The 21,083-nt window shown below is 38.1% G+C and overlaps 1 protein-coding gene across 1 annotated transcript in view; it reads right to left on the minus strand.

Moving 5' to 3' along the window:
* LOC105463238 (ankyrin repeat domain-containing protein 30B) overlaps positions 1-21,083 on the minus strand; it is a 189,337-nt gene that overhangs the window by 100,191 nt on the left and 68,063 nt on the right. Inside the window, 10 exon segments of the mRNA XM_071070132.1 lie at positions 2,380-2,452; positions 2,546-2,574; positions 6,808-6,898; positions 8,398-8,459; positions 11,457-11,529; positions 11,623-11,651; positions 15,885-15,975; positions 17,439-17,500; positions 20,497-20,569; positions 20,663-20,691. Coding sequence (XP_070926233.1) covers positions 2,380-2,452; positions 2,546-2,574; positions 6,808-6,898; positions 8,398-8,459; positions 11,457-11,529; positions 11,623-11,651; positions 15,885-15,975; positions 17,439-17,500; positions 20,497-20,569; positions 20,663-20,691 — 612 coding nt within the window.

The following is a 21,083-nucleotide window of genomic DNA, read 5'->3' on the forward strand; positions in this document are numbered from 1 at the left end:
ACATAGTTCTTCCCTAATGCAGCAATATCTTCAGAGTCAGCTTGTGAGACCTTGGAGAAACATCGGGATTGTGTAGGTAAAACTAATTGCCCTAAGTAATCTAACGTTCCCACATGTTATAGGATAAAATCAAGGCCCACACAAGACTTGAGGAGCTCTCAGGCCCATGAGACAGAAAATGAATTTATACCAAAAATGACGTCCAGTTCTCTTTATCAACAAAAAGTACAAATTACAACTATTTGAATCAGGTTAAAGAAACAAGCAAACATGCACAACTGAAACCTAAGTGACCGTTTCACTGTTAAGGGTATGTTTATCATTTGACATCCATCAACCGTATATCTGGTTTTGAAAAGTAAATTTAACTTGTGATTTCAGCATCCCTGAAGTTCACGTTTCATGCAGAGGGTCCAAGAAACTCAAATCGTACTTTCGTATGACACCACCTTCACTCATTTTCAGAAAAGTACCCTGGATCCCTGGATCGCTTCAGAGATCTAACGTGTTGCAACACCATAGCTCTAAAATCCGTGGGTCACAGTTTGAATTGTTAGTGAAATGTATGATTGGACAAGGAAATACTTTAAATATTTTAGTTTTGATTTCTAACAAATAAAAAGTCAGTAGATAAAACTAACTCAAAGACTCTGAAATCTGCATGTTTTCATTTTTATTTATTACTTATCAGCATAAAAATTGTATAGTTAACTATGGTACAGTCATACAAGGGAATTTTATACGCACACGAATATGAAAAAACACAGTTACTTGTGTCCATTATGGATGTCTCTAAAAATTATCATGCTGATCACAAAAGAATGTTGCCAAAAATTACACTGTACACCCATGTACGCATTAGAAGTTGAAAAAAAAATTTTACATATTAAATATGAGCACGCACACACGTTGTAAAATATTTAAACATGCATAAGAATTGTTTAAAAAAGTAGTTTAGAATATTGGTCACTTCTAGACAATAAGTGGGACTAGTGTAAAAAGACTCTGGGGCCGGGTGTGGTGGCTCACGCCTGTAAAGCCAGCACTTTGGGAGGCCGAGGTGGGCGGAACACCAGGTCAGCAGATCGAGACCATCCTGGCTAACATGGTGAAACCCCGTCTCGCCTAGAAAATACAAAAAATTAGCCGGACGTGGTGGCGGGCGCCTGTAGTCCCAGCTACTCCGGAGGCTGAGGCAGGAGAATGGCGTGAACCCGGGAGGCGGAGCTTACAGTGAGCCGAGATCCCGCCACTGCTCCCCAGCCTGGGCCAGAGAGCGAGCCAGCCAGACTCCCTCTCGAAAAAAGGAAAAGAAAGAAAAAAGAAAATCTAAGACATGAAAACAAATTCTACACATAGTCTATAACCACACACATACGCTGTGAGGTGTTGTTTGTTTGTTCCTTTGCTTTTTGAGATGGAGTCTCACTCTGTCACTCAGGCTAAAGTGGCACAAGCTCGGCTCACTGCAACTTCTGCCTCCTAGGTTCAAGCGATTCTCCTGCCTCAGCCTCCAGAGTAGCTGAGATTACAGGCACCCACCACCACAACCGGCGATTTTTGGTTATTTTCTGTAGAGATGGGGTTTCACTATGTTGACCAGGTTGGTCTGGGACTCCTGACCTTCAGTTATCTGCCCGCCTTGGTCCCCCGAAATGCTAGGATTACAGGCATGTGTCACCGTGCACAGCCTGGTGTAAAATGTTTCAAACGTGCCTGGGAATGACAACCAAAACTAATTCAGGCTGTTTTGTACCTCTAGGCAATTAATTACAGTAGCATAAAAAGTGACTCGAATGCTTTAGAGTCACTCTTCTAAAACGCTGTGTCTAGCAAAGAGCCATCAGGTCATGATTTTTTAAAATTATAAGTCACACACACACACACACACACACACACACACACAGAAACACGCGCACACACCCCACACACCCACTCAGTCACCGAATCAGAAAAAAGGAAACGGATTTTCTTTCGATTCTCAGAGTGACAACACTCACAACTGTCATGTCAGCAAGTGAAACTTTCCTCTAAGATCAGAATTCCAATCAGCGTTTGAACCACTGCAAATATTTCACAGTCTCAAAATTCACCTGTCTGAAAACCCAGCACGTACAGAAATTGCAAATTGGAAACGTTATACTATCAGGACATTAAAGTTGAACCACATGAGGTTAAGCAGAATACTTTTTTAAACTCTTAATCTTAGGCTTGTAAATGGCATTTTCTCAAACATAAATACTAACATTGGCAGTATTTGTACCAAGATTTCCCGTCAAATTTTGAAAAGAAAACAACACTGGGAATAAAAGGGCTCTCAGCATTTCAAATATTTTAATATTCTTCTTTCCAGAGTAAAATTAAAATTACAAAATTTACCTGCTTTGACTGTTTCTCTGTCCTTCAATTCTAAGGCTTTATTTGGATTAGAAGCTTTCATTCCACCGGTCGGCTAAATGGGTTTGGAAATAAAATAATTAATATATAATGTATACTTCATAAAATATATAGTTAATATTCAAGATAAAAATAGAAAAGTTGTTACCTGCAGAGGACCATCTTTATCAGAAGACTCTAAAAGAAAAGGGACATATATAATTGACAATATGCAAGCCTGACAAAGCCTACCAAACATTCACACAGTGTGAATATGAAGATGAATCCTCATGCTTGGATGGAAAAGGGATTACACTGGGTTGTGGGGTCTTTTGGGTTATTGTCTTTGTTAACATGCCAACGTGACAGAAATATCCCTAAGAAAATTTAACAAATAAATTTCGTCAAACACGCTGTGAAGATTTCCACAGTGAAAAGATATTTAAAGTGACAATAACTAAAGCAGAAAAATCCTAATACCAGTAGGAGTAAGCTGCCATATAAGGAAAGAAGCTGTATTCAGTAAGATGACCAAGTCATGACCCCCGCCCCCTCAAAAAAACGAGATGTCCAAGCTGATGGTAGAATGCTATGATATACAGTTAAGGAAACACATGAGAATCACTTATGTCAAAATACTACAAGTAGCTCTTATGTTCTTCAATTTGTCCTGTAGTTTAGAAATTGCAAATTTGCGATGAGGGTTCAAAGGTACAATTCACTTATCATTGCAGAGAATGCTCTAAATTTATCAGCATAAATATCTACTTATAGAATAATAGTTAATAAATATGTTCATTTTTGTACCTGTGTGAAATATGAGTATTTTTACATTTATGGGGTTCTCTAGTTTAGTCCTCTTAAAATTTCCTGATCCACTTACACAAAAAGGTCAAAGCATACCCATCAACAGACTAATCCAGGCCCGGTGCAGCGGCTCATGCCTGTAATTCCAGCATTTTGGAAGGCCGAGGAGGGCGGATCTCTCGAGGCCAGGAGTTCCAAACCAGCCTGGCCAAAATAGCGAAGCCCGTCTCCACAAAAATACAAAAATCAGCCAGGTATCGTGGCACATGCCTGGAACCCAAGCCACTCGGGGGCCTGAGCTACGGGAATCACTTGAACCCAGGAGGCGGAGGTTGCAGTTAGCCAAGATCATGCCACTGCACTCCAGCCTGGATGACAGAGCGAGATTCTAGAAAAACAAACAAACAACAACAACAACAACAAAAAACCTAATATGAAAGTATCAAAAACTAGAAGTCAATTTCCAGGGACTTTTTACGTATCATGAACCTGCGTGTTGCAATGTTAGAATAATGGTTATTGAAAATAACAATTTCAGCGTTCAAGGAATGAATTCTACAATTGCTTTGTTGCTAAAATTTATTCTGTTTGTTATACCATATGAGTTGTTAAACTACTGTTATGAAAAAGCTCTTATGAAACACTTAGCTTCAAGAAAAAACAGACATTTCTTTCACATAGAAATATATCCCTTTCATCAAATAATACTAATAAAATAGGCTTAATCTCTCAGTTTTCTCTACTTTTACATTTTTCAGTATGACATAGCTTAATATATTTAGAAATACCACTTATACATGTTGTTTCCCTTGAGAGATGATTGATCATCTCTCAATTAAGGCACTTCAGGGATATTAACCCTCTAAAACACACCAAATTTATGTCTAACCCTTTTAAGGCTAAATACGCATGATCATATTGCATGTATGTGTTTTAGAAAAAAAAAAAAAAAAAGTGCTTAACATTGTATCCGATACGCTTTAAATAAAAACCTCCTTTAATTACAATGAGAAGGTCGTTCTCGATTCATTAGTATCTTTCAAACTTACGTCTGAAGCACTGAAGAAACCTCAGAAATTCAGATGTGAGAATTGATACCATTAATTCATGTGCTTGTTTTAGGTAAAAATATGATAAACGTACATCCTCACTAAGGGCAAAGACAGCAGAGTGCCATGAGATAGGAAATGAATATGTAACCAAAATATTTTCCTTTATGAAGAAAATAGCTGGCTTTCACTTTTCTAAGACAAGATAAAAAAGCAAAACAGGCAGAGATGAAACATTCACAGCTATCTCATCATCAAGGAACCGTTTACCACTTGGAACTTAGGAATCCTAGGCATGGTTGAAAACTCTATTTCTAAATTGTGATCTGATTTTCCTTGAAGTTCACAATCCAGGAAATACTACCCTAGTTATTTTCTTTTATTACTTTTATTTTTATAAAGGGGTATGCTGGAGATTTTTTAGAGTCAGGACAGGTCACATGGCATAGCCCGAAAGATTAGTGAGCCACATTTGTAATGGCTATTGAAATGTATGGCTTTGCATACCTGTATATTAAATACTTCACTTTTAATTTCTAATATAGCATGAAGCAGGACACACACTTAAACAAAGGCTTGTTGGCATCTGTAATTATACTTATGTTGCTTTTGAATCATCATGAAGAGAGTCTAATTAAACGTGGTGCTACGTGAACATGCAATATGCACACTACGAAATCTTTTTGTTGTTGTTGTTGTTGTTTAGACGGAGTCCCGTCCTGTCGCCCAGGCTGGAGTGCAGGGGCGCGATCTCGGCTCACTGCAAGCTCCGCTTCCCGGGTTCTCGCATTCTCCTGCCTCAGCCTCCCGAGTAGCTGGGACTGCAGGTGCCCGCCACCAAGCCCGGCTAAGTTTTTGTATGTTTTCGTAGAGACGGGGTTTCACCATGTTAGCCAGGATGGTCTCGATCTGCCGACCTCGTGATCCACCAGCCTCGGCCTCCCACAGTGCTGGGGATTACAGGCGTGAGACACTGCGCCCGGCCTGAAATCTTAAAATAAATGAAAGGCGAGCTAATCGCCGAACAAAACAAAGTTGCTGTGGAATGACAAGAACACGGTACAACCCTTTATATATGATGTTTGCAAAAAGCGTTAATACCAATATGTATATGCTGAGTGATGAGGAGAGAAGTGATCTTGAATCAGAGGAGCAAATCATGACACCGAGAAAATAAATACAAAAGCTGGACGGAGAATGCTACGCTGTGTCCTCAATGCAACACATTAAAAGGACGTATATCATTACATTGCAAGCATTCATCGTGCTCTTTACCATGTCCTGTCATTGAGAAGGTACACCGTTCCGATGAGAGTTCAGCTGGATGTAGAATTCACATCTCCTCAGTGAAAGCGTTATGAATTGATCAGCTTGGATATATACTTAGAGAATAATACTCAATATAAATATTCACTGATTTTCATACCCAGATGGTATAATGGTATGCCAATATTTTTGTAATTTGTAGCTTAGCCATCTCAATATTTCTTGATCCACTCATGGAGGAAGATGTACAAAACTCATCAGGAATAGCAAATACGCTTTCAATATTGACATACTTGTTTCAAATTTAGTTGCAACAGACTTCTTAAATATTAATAACATTTTCTATATTAACATCAGTGCAGTACCTACGTATAACAACTATTTAAGTATTCAAGTAAAACATTCTGAATTTTCTTTCTTCTTCTTCTCTGGCTAAAAATGTACTCAAAAATAAGAGCAACATAATGCTTTCTCCTGACCCTTTTCTGTCTTCACCTTCTGTATCCGATTGCTCTTCCTCCACATTTCTCCCACGAAAGGCCTCTCCTCTTGCTACTCAGAGCAAGGTCCAAGGACAACCAGCATCAGCATCGCCTGAGAACTTATTAAAAATGCAGCATCCCAAGTCGGCTGAATCACAGGGTGAATTGTTAACAAGGTTTCCAGCTGATTTTCTAACGTCTGAAAACTTCTGGTCTACACGGAGAGTATGTGACAAATTGCATACACGTGTGGCCGTGCATATATGCTTATTCTCACCTACTGCAAATACAACACAGCTCTCCATGGTCAGGTGCTTCCATCCCTAATGGCTTCCCACCAGTGAGAAAGACAGGAAGAGTCACAATATTTTTAAGCTAATTCTCTGGTAAGGTCTGGTACTAGAAGGTCACTTTATATTCTTCCCAAATTTCTAACCATACCCGATCTTTTCCTAAAGAATCATTTCATTTTACCGTCCTCCATTATATTAAACCTGCTTCTTGTTCCTTCCTGTACTCTGTGTACCGTCTGTCTTTCTCAGTCTTCATTTCCTCTTTTACTACTGTCTTCTTTCTTATTTTCTCATTTTCCTCAGGTCTTGGAATATCTTGAATTCAAACTAATAATTCAGATCCCTTTCAGCGCTCTCAATGTAGTCTGTTACCAACACCTGATAAGACGTACAACTTATCACCGTTTCACTTCTCTTCTTTCCCATGCTTTGCATTTAGGAGGTGATTTTCTTTGGCTATTAGGGGATATTCCTCCTCATCAGTTTAGAGAAATATCTGGTCAAATGAAATTTTAAGTAAAAAATGGTTCTTACCTCTTAATTTTCCACTTATTGTATCAAATTCTTTTCGATGTGTAGCCTTGGGTAAACACTCATCATTCTGTAACAGATTCTCAAGGAAATTCTGTTAAAAGTAATATCAATAAATAATTTCAACGGAGAAATCCCAATAATGAAGAGTATCAAAATTTCCTAATTAAAATCTTTTGGAAGAACACAGTTTCCTACTTTACAAGCAATTCGACTTAAGAGCAGACGTGTGTTGAAACCCAAAACATTTTGATAGAAAACCTCACGTAACGCTCTCTACATCAAGCTTATCTATCTGTACGTTCATGACGCTATGAACTTGGTTAGTGAGAAGGAAAAACAAATCACATGCACGAAATAATTCACTCCTGCGTATTTCAAAAAGTAACTCTCTTAAAAATATCTAACTAGTGTTGTAGTCCTCATCAAAAATAAGCATGACATTTCAAACAAAATACAATACACTTGCTGGTTGCCATAACACATACCGCATTAAACATTTAAGCTATTCATGATCAGAGAATCGTTTAGTGTTAAAAATGATACACGTCATGAAGAGAACTTTGAGAGTCTGTCATATAATGTATGCACAGAATGTTGAAAAAGTTGCTTTATTTCAGTCAACAGGGGCTTAAAACAAGCAACGAGTTTTTGACAAAATTTATGCTGATCGAAAAAGTGCTTCAGTAGAATGTAAATGCAGTAAGAAAGAAAAAATATGTCATGTCTAAACGAAAGCAAACAAATATTAAAATCTTTTTGTCTGATGACAAATCAGAAAAAATCTACTTGTCTATTGACTTCCACCCTTTGCTGTTACCACCAGGCAGCAGCTGCTTATTTCTAAGAGGTCACACATTGTCCACGTCTTTCCACAGCTGTGACCTTAAAATACATCACTATTCTTTGACGCTCATGCTGCTGCAGCTTGACTGCCTGCCATAAAGGGACTCGAGGAGTTCTTTTGTGAAAATAATTTATATTTTTCAAAAGACTATTCAACCAATATTCTTGTTATTATAGTCCCACAAGGTTTCCTATTCCTCACACTTTTCTTTCTCCTGAAATGTTCCTCAGGTCTACACTGAACAAGAAAGAAATGTCAATATGTCAAGTCCCCGCCATTAACTTTTCAGGTCCCAGCTCTTACAATACTGCAGTTGCCATATGAATCCAATTAGAACTTTTGTACATCTTGATAGATGTCTCTCTATGAATCCAATTAGAACTTTTGTACATCTAGATAGATATACCACAGAATCATAAATTTGCCCACAGCTGGACTCAGTGTAGTTCTTTCACTTTTAGACAAACTTATTTCAGATCCCACGTGAATTTCTCGTGGCTTCTAAGCCTTGTTTTTTACACTATAGCACGCTGGCTTCTTAAGTTAATCCTAGATAATAGGAGAATTTCACTACGAAGCAGTAATCTACTTAGCACATAGATTCTCCATTAAGCGTATTCTGAAAAATATCAAACATAATTTGGGGGTGACATAGGCAGAGGCGAGAAAATAAAGCCTAAGCCTCTGATTTTACGTTTTCGTATCATGCAATACTAATATTTTTAAAAATCAGTTATACACAGTACCTCAAAATCCAAACAACCTTCTTCGTCGTCCTTTTGTTTGGATGGCGATGGGAACTTCCGAGCTATAAAAGGTTAATCACAGATACATTCATGAGAACATTTCTCTACTGTAAACTTTAAAAACACATACAAATCGACTTTCATTCACGAATCTGAGGTGTTTTCCTCTGTAGACAGTATATTCATTTTGTCGATTACTGTCACTACTTCTATAGTCAATCCGTTAGAATTGAAATCTAAAAAGACTGAAAATTAACATATCATTCACTACAAGGCAGAAAAAAGGAAATTTGACTAACTCGTATGCATTTTTCTTCACGAAGCAGTCATATCCTCTTCTCCCGTGAAACACAGCAAGTTCTGTACTTGCTGTTCTTTCAGAAAACTTTAATAACCTATCATCTCTCATTTCGTTGTAAATTTTCATTTTGTAATATTATTTAGTTTGCTTGACTCCGCAATCTCTATTACACGGTTCATCAAAAAAGATGATTTATCGACGAACAAGATTTTTTAGGGATGTTACCTTTTGATGTTAGTAAACTATATGTCCAACCCTTTTACATTTCAGTATGCCATGACAGTATATTGGGTGTGTTTTGGGTGTGTATATGTTTTAGGAAGAGAAGCTAAAAAAAGTTCTATTGCATATAAATTAAGAACTGCTTTAATCACAGTGACATAGTTCTTCCCTAATGCAGCAATATCTTCAGAGTCAGCTTGTGAGACCTTGGAGAAACATCGGGATTGTGTAGGTAAAACTAATTGCCCTAAGTAATCTAACGTTCCCACATGTTATAGGATAAAATCAAGGCCCACACAAGACTTGAAGAGCTCTCAGGTCCATGAGACAGAAAATGAATTTATACCAAAAATGACGTCCAGTTCTCTTTATCAACAAAAGGTACAAATTACAACTATTTGAATCAGGTTAAAGAAACAAGCAAACATGCACAACTGAAACCTAAGTGACCGTTTCACTGTTAAGGGTATGTTTATCATTTGACATCCATCAACCGTATATCTGGTTTTGAAAAGTAAATTTAACTTGTGATTTCAGCATCCCTGAAGTTCACGTTTCATGCAGAGGGTCCAAGAAACTCAAATCGTACTTTCGTATGACACCACCTTCACTCATTTTCAGAAAAGTACCCTGGATCCCTGGATCGCTTCAGAGATCTAACGTGTTGCAACACCATAGCTCTAAAATCCGTGGGTCACAGTTTGAATTGTTAGTGAAATGTATGATTGGACAAGGAAATACTTTAAATATTTTAGTTTTGATTTCTAACAAATAAAAAGTCAGTAGATAAAACTAACTCAAAGACTCTGAAATCTGCATGTTTTCATTTTTATTTATTACTTATCAGCATAAAAATTGTATAGTTAACTATGGTACAGTCATACAAGGGAATTTTATACGCACACGAATATGAAAAAACACAGTTACTTGTGTCCATTATGGATGTCTCTAAAAATTATCATGCTGATCACAAAAGAATGTTGCCAAAAATTACACTGTACACCCATGTACGCATTAGAAGTTGAAAAAAAAATTTACATATTAAATATGAGCACGCACACACGTTGTAAAATATTTAAACATGCATAAGAATTGTTTAAAAAAGTAGTTTAGAATATTGGTCACTTCTAGACAATAAGTGGGACTAGTGTAAAAAGACTCTGGGGCCGGGTGTGGTGGCTCACGCCTGTAAAGCCAGCACTTTGGGAGGCCGAGGTGGGCGGAACACCAGGTCAGCAGATCGAGACCATCCTGGCTAACATGGTGAAACCCCGTCTCGCCTAGAAAACACAAAAAATTAGCCGGACGTGGTGGCGGGCGCCTGTAGTCCCAGCTACTCCGGAGGCTGAGGCAGGAGAATGGTGTGAACCCGGGAGGCGGAGCTTACAGTGAGCCGAGATCCCGCCACTGCTCCCCAGCCTGGGCCAGAGAGCGAGCCAGCCAGACTCCCTCTCGAAAAAAGGAAAAGAAAGAAAAAAGAAAATCTAAGACATGAAAACAAATTCTACACATAGTCTATAACCACACACATACGCTGTGAGGTGTTGTTTGTTTGTTCCTTTGCTTTTTGAGATGGAGTCTCACTCTGTCACTCAGGCTAAAGTGGCACAAGCTCGGCTCACTGCAACTTCTGCCTCCTAGGTTCAAGCGATTCTCCTGCCTCAGCCTCCAGAGTAGCTGAGATTACAGGCACCCACCACCACAACCGGCGATTTTTGGTTATTTTCTGTAGAGATGGGGTTTCACTATGTTGACCAGGTTGGTCTGGGACTCCTGACCTTCAGTTATCTGCCCGCCTTGGTCCCCCGAAATGCTAGGATTACAGGCATGTGTCACCGTGCACAGCCTGGTGTAAAATGTTTCAAACGTGCCTGGGAATGACAACCAAAACTAATTCAGGCTGTTTTGTACCTCTAGGCAATTAATTACAGTAGCATAAAAAGTGACTCGAATGCTTTAGAGTCACTCTTCTAAAACGCTGTGTCTAGCAAAGAGCCATCAGGTCATGATTTTTTAAAATTATAAGTCACACACACACACACACACACACACACACACACACAGAAACACGCGCACACACCCCACACACCCACTCAGTCACCGAATCAGAAAAAAGGAAACGGATTTTCTTTCGATTCTCAGAGTGACAACACTCACAACTGTCATGTCAGCAAGTGAAACTTTCCTCTAAGATCAGAATTCCAATCAGCGTTTGAACCACTGCAAATATTTCACAGTCTCAAAATTCACCTGTCTGAAAACCCAGCACGTACAGAAATTGCAAATTGGAAACGTTATACTATCAGGACATTAAAGTTGAACCACATGAGGTTAAGCAGAATACTTTTTTAAACTCTTAATCTTAGGCTTGTAAATGGCATTTTCTCAAACATAAATACTAACATTGGCAGTATTTGTACCAAGATTTCCCGTCAAATTTTGAAAAGAAAACAACACTGGGAATAAAAGGGCTCTCAGCATTTCAAATATTTTAATATTCTTCTTTCCAGAGTAAAATTAAAATTACAAAATTTACCTGCTTTGACTGTTTCTCTGTCCTTCAATTCTAAGGCTTTATTTGGATTAGAAGCTTTCATTCCACCGGTCGGCTAAATGGGTTTGGAAATAAAATAATTAATATATAATGTATACTTCATAAAATATATAGTTAATATTCAAGATAAAAATAGAAAAGTTGTTACCTGCAGAGGACCATCTTTATCAGAAGACTCTAAAAGAAAAGGGACATATATAATTGACAATATGCAAGCCTGACAAAGCCTACCAAACATTCACACAGTGTGAATATGAAGATGAATCCTCATGCTTGGATGGAAAAGGGATTACACTGGGTTGTGGGGTCTTTTGGGTTATTGTCTTTGTTAACATGCCAACGTGACAGAAATATCCCTAAGAAAATTTAACAAATACATTTCGTCAAACACGCTGTGAAGATTTCCACAGTGAAAAGATATTTAAAGTGACAATAACTAAAGCAGAAAAATCCTAATACCAGTAGGAGTAAGCTGCCATATAAGGAAAGAAGCTGTATTCAGTAAGATGACCAAGTCATGACCCCCGCCCCCTCAAAAAAACGAGATGTCCAAGCTGATGGTAGAATGCTATGATATACAGTTAAGGAAACACATGAGAATCACTTATGTCAAAATACTACAAGTAGCTCTTATGTTCTTCAATTTGTCCTGTAGTTTAGAAATTGCAAATTTGCGATGAGGGTTCAAAGGTACAATTCACTTATCATTGCAGAGAATGCTCTAAATTTATCAGCATAAATATCTACTTATAGAATAATAGTTAATAAATATGTTCATTTTTGTACCTGTGTGAAATATGAGTATTTTTACATTTATGGGGTTCTCTAGTTTAGTCCTCTTAAAATTTCCTGATCCACTTACACAAAAAGGTCAAAGCATACCCATCAACAGACTAATCCAGGCCCGGTGCAGCGGCTCATGCCTGTAATTCCAGCATTTTGGAAGGCCGAGGAGGGCGGATCTCTCGAGGCCAGGAGTTCCAAACCAGCCTGGCCAAAATAGCGAAGCCCGTCTCCACAAAAATACAAAAATCAGCCAGGTATCGTGGCACATGCCTGGAACCCAAGCCACTCGGGGGCCTGAGCTACGGGAATCACTTGAACCCAGGAGGCGGAGGTTGCAGTTAGCCAAGATCATGCCACTGCACTCCAGCCTGGATGACAGAGCGAGATTCTAGAAAAACAAACAAACAACAACAACAACAACAAAAAACCTAATATGAAAGTATCAAAAACTAGAAGTCAATTTCCAGGGACTTTTTACGTATCATGAACCTGCGTGTTGCAATGTTAGAATAATGGTTATTGAAAATAACAATTTCAGCGTTCAAGGAATGAATTCTACAATTGCTTTGTTGCTAAAATTTATTCTGTTTGTTATACCATATGAGTTGTTAAACTACTGTTATGAAAAAGCTCTTATGAAACACTTAGCTTCAAGAAAAAACAGACATTTCTTTCACATAGAAATATATCCCTTTCATCAAATAATACTAATAAAATAGGCTTAATCTCTCAGTTTTCTCTACTTTTACATTTTTCAGTATGACATAGCTTAATATATTTAGAAATACCACTTATACATGTTGTTTCCCTTGAGAGATGATTGATCATCTCTCAATTAAGGCACTTCAGGGATATTAACCCTCTAAAACACACCAAATTTATGTCTAACCCTTTTAAGGCTAAATACGCATGATCATATTGCATGTATGTGTTTTAGAAAAAAAAAAAAAAAAAGTGCTTAACATTGTATCCGATACGCTTTAAATAAAAACCTCCTTTAATTACAATGAGAAGGTCGTTCTCGATTCATTAGTATCTTTCAAACTTACGTCTGAAGCACTGAAGAAACCTCAGAAATTCAGATGTGAGAATTGATACCATTAATTCATGTGCTTGTTTTAGGTAAAAATATGATAAACGTACATCCTCACTAAGGGCAAAGACAGCAGAGTGCCATGAGATAGGAAATGAATATGTAACCAAAATATTTTCCTTTATGAAGAAAATAGCTGGCTTTCACTTTTCTAAGACAAGATAAAAAAGCAAAACAGGCAGAGATGAAACATTCACAGCTATCTCATCATCAAGGAACCGTTTACCACTTGGAACTTAGGAATCCTAGGCATGGTTGAAAACTCTATTTCTAAATTGTGATCTGATTTTCCTTGAAGTTCACAATCCAGGAAATACTACCCTAGTTATTTTCTTTTATTACTTTTATTTTTATAAAGGGGTATGCTGGAGATTTTTTAGAGTCAGGACAGGTCACATGGCATAGCCCGAAAGATTAGTGAGCCACATTTGTAATGGCTATTGAAATGTATGGCTTTGCATACCTGTATATTAAATACTTCACTTTTAATTTCTAATATAGCATGAAGCAGGACACACACTTAAACAAAGGCTTGTTGGCATCTGTAATTATACTTATGTTGCTTTTGAATCATCATGAAGAGAGTCTAATTAAACGTGGTGCTACGTGAACATGCAATATGCACACTACGAAATCTTTTTGTTGTTGTTGTTGTTGTTTAGACGGAGTCCCGTCCTGTCGCCCAGGCTGGAGTGCAGGGGCGCGATCTCGGCTCACTGCAAGCTCCGCTTCCCGGGTTCTCGCATTCTCCTGCCTCAGCCTCCCGAGTAGCTGGGACTGCAGGTGCCCGCCACCAAGCCCGGCTAATTTTTTGTATGTTTTCGTAGAGACGGGGTTTCACCATGTTAGCCAGGATGGTCTCGATCTGCCGACCTCGTGATCCACCAGCCTCGGCCTCCCACAGTGCTGGGGATTACAGGCGTGAGACACTGCGCCCGGCCTGAAATCTTAAAATAAATGAAAGGCGAGCTAATCGCCGAACAAAACAAAGTTGCTGTGGAATGACAAGAACACGGTACAACCCTTTATATATGATGTTTGCAAAAAGCGTTAATACCAATATGTATATGCTGAGTGATGAGGAGAGAAGTGATCTTGAATCAGAGGAGCAAATCATGACACTGAGAAAATAAATACAAAAGCTGGACGGAGAATGCTACGCTGTGTCCTCAATGCAACACATTAAAAGGACGTATATCATTACATTGCAAGCATTCATCGTGCTCTTTACCATGTCCTGTCATTGAGAAGGTACACCGTTCCGATGAGAGTTCAGCTGGATGTAGAATTCACATCTCCTCAGTGAAAGCGTTATGAATTGATCAGCTTGGATATATACTTAGAGAATAATACTCAATATAAATATTCACTGATTTTCATACCCAGATGGTATAATGGTATGCCAATATTTTTGTAATTTGTAGCTTAGCCATCTCAATATTTCTTGATCCACTCACGGAGGAAGATGTACAAAACTCATCAGGAATAGCAAATACGCTTTCAATATTGACATACTTGTTTCAAATTTAGTTGCAACAGACTTCTTAAATATTAATAACATTTTCTATATTAACATCAGTGCAGTACCTACGTATAACAACTATTTAAGTATTCAAGTAAAACATTCTGAATTTTCTTTCTTCTTCTTCTCTGGCTAAAAATGTACTCAAAAATAAGAGCAACATAATGCTTTCTCCTGACCCTTTTCTGTCTTCACCTTCTGTATCCGATTGCTCTTCCTCCACATTTCTCCCACGAAAGGCCTCTCCTCTTGCTACTCAGAGCAAGGTCCAAGGACAACCAGCATCAGCATCGCCTGAGAACTTATTAAAAATGCAGCATCCCAAGTCGGCTGAATCACAGGGTGAATTGTTAACAAGGTTTCCAGCTGATTTTCTAACGTCTGAAAACTTCTGGTCTACACGGAGAGTACGTGACAAATTGCATACACGTGTGGCCGTGCATATATGCTTATTCTCACCTACTGCAAATACAACACAGCTCTCCATGGTCAGGTGCTTCCATCCCTAATGGCTTCCCACCAGTGAGAAAGACAGGAAGAGTCACAATATTTTTAAGCTAATTCTCTGGTAAGGTCTGGTACTAGAAGGTCACTTTATATTCTTCCCAAATTTCTAACCATACCCGATCTTTTCCTAAAGAATCATTTCATTTTACCGTCCTCCATTATATTAAACCTGCTTCTTGTTCCTTCCTGTACTCTGTGTACCGTCTGTCTTTCTCAGTCTTCATTTCCTCTTTTACTACTGTCTTCTTTCTTATTTTCTCATTTTCCTCAGGTCTTGGAATATCTTGAATTCAAACTAATAATTCAGATCCCTTTCAGCGCTCTCAATGTAGTCTGTTACCAACACCTGATAAGACGTACAACTTATCACCGTTTCACTTCTCTTCTTTCCCATGCTTTGCATTTAGGAGGTGATTTTCTTTGGCTATTAGGGGATATTCCTCCTCATCAGTTTAGAGAAATATCTGGTCAAATGAAATTTTAAGTAAAAAATGGTTCTTACCTCTTAATTTTCCACTTATTGTATCAAATTCTTTTCGATGTGTAGCCTTGGGTAAACACTCATCATTCTGTAACAGATTCTCAAGGAAATTCTGTTGAAAGTAATATCAATAAATAATTTCAACGGAGAAATCCCAATAATGAAGAGTATCAAAATTTCCTAATTAAAATCTTTTGGAAGAACACAGTTTCCTACTTTACAAGCAATTCGACTTAAGAGCAGACGTGTGTTGAAACCCAAAACATTTTGATAGAAAACCTCACGTAACGCTCTCTACATCAAGCTTATCTATCTGTACGTTCATGACGCTATGAACTTGGTTAGTGAGAAGGAAAAACAAATCACATGCACGAAATAATTCACTCCTGCGTATTTCAAAAAGTAACTCTCTTAAAAATATCTAACTAGTGTTGTAGTCCTCATCAAAAATAAGCATGACATTTCAAACAAAATACAATACACTTGCTGGTTGCCATAACACATACCGCATTAAACATTTAAGCTATTCATGATCAGAGAATCGTTTAGTGTTAAAAATGATACACGTCATGAAGAGAACTTTGAGAGTCTGTCATATAATGTATGCACAGAATGTTGAAAAAGTTGCTTTATTTCAGTCAACAGGGGCTTAAAACAAGCAACGAGTTTTTGACAAAATTTATGCTGATCGAAAAAGTGCTTCAGTAGAATGTAAATGCAGTAAGAAAGAAAAAATATGTCATGTCTAAACGAAAGCAAACAAATATTAAAATCTTTTTGTCTGATGACAAATCAGAAAAAATCTACTTGTCTATTGACTTCCACCCTTTGCTGTTACCACCAGGCAGCAGCTGCTTATTTCTAAGAGGTCACACATTGTCCACGTCTTTCCACAGCTGTGACCTTAAAATACATCACTATTCTTTGACGCTCATGCTGCTGCAGCTTGACTGCCTGCCATAAAGGGACTCGAGGAGTTCTTTTGTGAAAATAATTTATATTTTTCAAAAGACTATTCAACCAATATTCTTGTTATTATAGTCCCACAAGGTTTCCTATTCCTCACACTTTTCTTTCTCCTGAAATGTTCCTCAGGTCTACACTGAACAAGAAAGAAATGTCAATATGTCAAGTCCCCGCCATTAACTTTTCAGGTCCCAGCTCTTACAATACTGCAGTTTAAACTGTCTCTCTATGAATCCAATTAGAACTTTTGTACATCTAGATAGATATACCACAGAATCATAAATTTGCCCACAGCTGGACTCAGTGTAGTTCTTTCACTTTTAGACAAACTTATTTCAGATCCCACGTGAATTTCTCGTGGCTTCTAAGCCTTGTTTTTTACACTATAGCACGCTGGCTTCTTAAGTTAATCCTAGATAATAGGAGAATTTCACTACGAAGCAGTAATCTACTTAGCACATAGATTCTCCATTAAGCGTATTCTGAAAAATATCAAACATAATTTGGGGGTGACATAGGCAGAGGCGAGAAAATAGAGCCTAAGCCTCTGATATTACGTTTTCGTTTCATGCAACACTAATATTTTTAAAAATCAGTTATACACAGTACCTCAAAATCCAAACAACCTTCTTCGTCGTCCTTTTGTTTGGATGGCGATGGGAACTTCCGAGCTATAAAAGGTTAATCACAGATACATTCATGAGAACATTTCTCTACTGTAAACTTTAAAAACACATACAAATCGACTTTCATTCACGAATCTGAGGTGTTTTCCTCTGTAGACAGTATATTCATTTTGTCGATTACTGTCACTACTTCTATAGTCAATCCGTTAGAATTGAAATCTAAAAAGACTGAAAATTAACATATCATTCACTACAAGGCAGAAAAAAGGAAATTTGACTAACTCGTATGCATTTTTCTTCACGAAGCAGTCATATCCTCATCTCCCGTGAAACACAGCAAGTTCTGTACTTGCTGTTCTTTCAGAAAACTTTAATAACCTATCATCTCTCATTTCGTTGTAAATTTTCATTTTGTAATATTATTTAGTTTGCTTGACTCCGCAATCTCTATTACACGGTTCTTCAAAAAAGATGATTTATCGACGAACAAGATTTTTTAGGGATGTTACCTTTTGATGTTAGTAAACTATATGTCCAACCCTTTTACATTTCAGTATGCCATGACAGTATATTGGGTGTGTTTTGGGTGTGTATATGTTTTAGGAAGAGAAGCTAAAAAAAGTTTTATTGCATATAAATTAAGAACTGCTTTAATCACAGTGACATAGTTCTTCCCTAATGCAGCAATATCTTCAGAGTCAGCTTGTGAGACCTTGGAGAAACATCGGGATTGTGTAGGTAAAACTAATTGCCCTAAGTAATCTAACGTTCCCACATGTTATAGGATAAAATCAAGGCCCACACAAGACTTGAGGAGCTCTCAGGCCCATGAGACAGAAAATGAATTTATACCAAAAATGACGTCCAGTTCTCTTTATCAACAAAAAGTACAAATTACAACTATTTGAATCAGGTTAAAGAAACAAGCAAACATGCACAACTGAAACCTAAGTGACCGTTTCACTGTTAAGGGTATGTTTATCATTTGACATCCATCAACCGTATATCTGGTTTTGAAAAGTAAATTTAACTTGTGATTTCAGCATCCCTGAAGTTCACGTTTCATGCAGAGGGTCCAAGAAACTCAAATCGTACTTTCGTATGACACCACCTTCACTCATTTTCAGAAAAGTACCCTGGATCCCTGGATCGCTTCAGAGATCTAACGTGTTGCAACACCATAGCTCTAAAATCCGTGGGTCACAGTTTGAATTGTTAGTGAAATGTATGATTGGACAAGGAAATACTTTAAATATTTTAGTTTTGATTTCTAACAAATAAAAAGTCAGTAGATAAAACTAACTCAAAGACTCTGAAATCTGCATGTTTTCATTTTTATTTATTACTTATCAGCATAAAAATTGTATAGTTAACTATGGTACAGTCATACAAGGGAATTTTATACGCACACGAATATGAAAAAACACAGTTACTTGTGTCCATTATGGATGTCTCTAAAAATTATCATGCTGATCACAAAAGAATGTTGCCAAAAATTACACTGTACACCCATGTACGCATTAGAAGTTGAAAAAAAAATTTTACATATTAAATATGAGCACGCACACACGTTGTAAAATATTTAAACGTGCATAAGAATTGTTTAAAAAAGTAGTTTAGAATATTGGTCACTTCTAGACAATAAGTGGGACTAGTGTAAAAAGACTCTGGGGCCGGGTGTGGTGGCTCACGCCTGTAAAGCCAGCACTTTGGGAGGCCGAGGTGGGCGGAACACCAGGTCAGCAGATCGAGACCATCCTGGCTAACATGGTGAAACCCCGTCTCGCCTAGAAAATACAAAAAATTAGCCGGACGTGGTGGCGGGCGCCTGTAGTCCCAGCTACTCCGGAGGCTGAGGCAGGAGAATGGCGTGAACCCGGGAGGCGGAGCTTACAGTGAGCCGAGATCCCGCCACTGCTCCCCAGCCTGGGCCAGAGAGCGAGCCAGCCAGACTCCCTCTCGAAAAAAGGAAAAGAAAGAAAAAAGAAAATCTAAGACATGAAAACAAATTCTACACATAGTCTATAACCACACACATACGCTGTGAGGTGTTGTTTGTTTGTTCCTTTGCTTTTTGAGATGGAGTCTCACTCTGTCACTCAGGCTAAAGTGGCACAAGCTCGGCTCACTGCAACTTCTGCCTCCTAGGTTCAAGCGATTCTCCTGCCTCAGCCTCCAGAGTAGCTGAGATTACAGGCACCCACCACCACAACCGGCGATTTTTGGTTATTTTCTGTAGAGATGGGGTTTCACTATGTTGACCAGGTTGGTCTGGGACTCCTGACCTTCAGTTATCTGCCCGCCTTGGTCCCCCGAAATGCTAGGATTACAGGCATGTGTCACCGTGCACAGCCTGGTGTAAAATGTTTCAAACGTGCCTGGGAATGACAACCAAAACTAATTCAGGCTGTTTTGTACCTCTAGGCAATTAATTACAGTAGCATAAAAAGTGACTCGAATGCTTTAGAGTCACTCTTCTAAAACGCTGTGTCTAGCAAAGAGCCATCAGGTCATGATTTTTTAAAATTATAAGTCACACACACACACACACACACACACACACACACAGAAACACGCGCACACACCCCACACACCCACTCAGTCACCGAATCAGAAAAAAGGAAACGGATTTTCTTTCGATTCTCAGAGTGACAACACTCACAACTGTCATGTCAGCAAGTGAAACTTTCCTCTAAGATCAGAATTCCAATCAGCGTTTGAACCACTGCAAATATTTCACAGTCTCAAAATTCACCTGTCTGAAAACCCAGCACGTACAGAAATTGCAAATTGGAAACGTTATACTATCAGGACATTAAAGTTGAACCACATGAGGTTAAGCAGAATACTTTTTTAAACTCTTAATCTTAGGCTTGTAAATGGCATTTTCTCAAACATAAATACTAACATTGGCAGTATTTGTACCAAGATTTCCCGTCAAATTTTGAAAAGAAAACAACACTGGGAATAAAAGGGCTCTCAGCATTTCAAATATTTTAATATTCTTCTTTCCAGAGTAAAATTAAAATTACAAAATTTACCTGCTTTGACTGTTTCTCTGTCCTTCAATTCTAAGGCTTTATTTGGATTAGAAGCTTTCATTCCACCGGTCGGCTAAATGGGTTTGGAAATAAAATAATTAATATATAATGTATACTTCATAAAATATATAGTTAATATTCAAGATAAAAATAGAAAAGTTGTTACCTGCAGAGGACCATCTTTATCAGAAGACTCTAAAAGAAAAGGGACATATATAATTGACAATATGCAAGCCTGACAAAGCCTACCAAACATTCACACAGTGTGAATATGAAGATGAATCCTCATGCTTGGATGGAAAAGGGATTACACTGGGTTGTGGGGTCTTTTGGGTTATTGTCTTTGTTAACATGCCAACGTGACAGAAATATCCCTAAGAAAATTTAACAAATAAATTTCGTCAAACACGCTGTGAAGATTTCCACAGTGAAAAGATATTTAAAGTGACAATAACTAAAGCAGAAAAATCCTAATACCAGTAGGAGTAAGCTGCCATATAAGGAAAGAAGCTGTATTCAGTAAGATGACCAAGTCATGACCCCCGCCCCCTCAAAAAAACGAGATGTCCAAGCTGATGGTAGAATGC

The sequence above is a fragment of the Macaca nemestrina genome, chromosome 9, assembly GCF_043159975.1.
Source record: "Macaca nemestrina isolate mMacNem1 chromosome 9, mMacNem.hap1, whole genome shotgun sequence".
Lineage (NCBI taxonomy): Eukaryota > Metazoa > Chordata > Mammalia > Primates > Cercopithecidae > Macaca > Macaca nemestrina.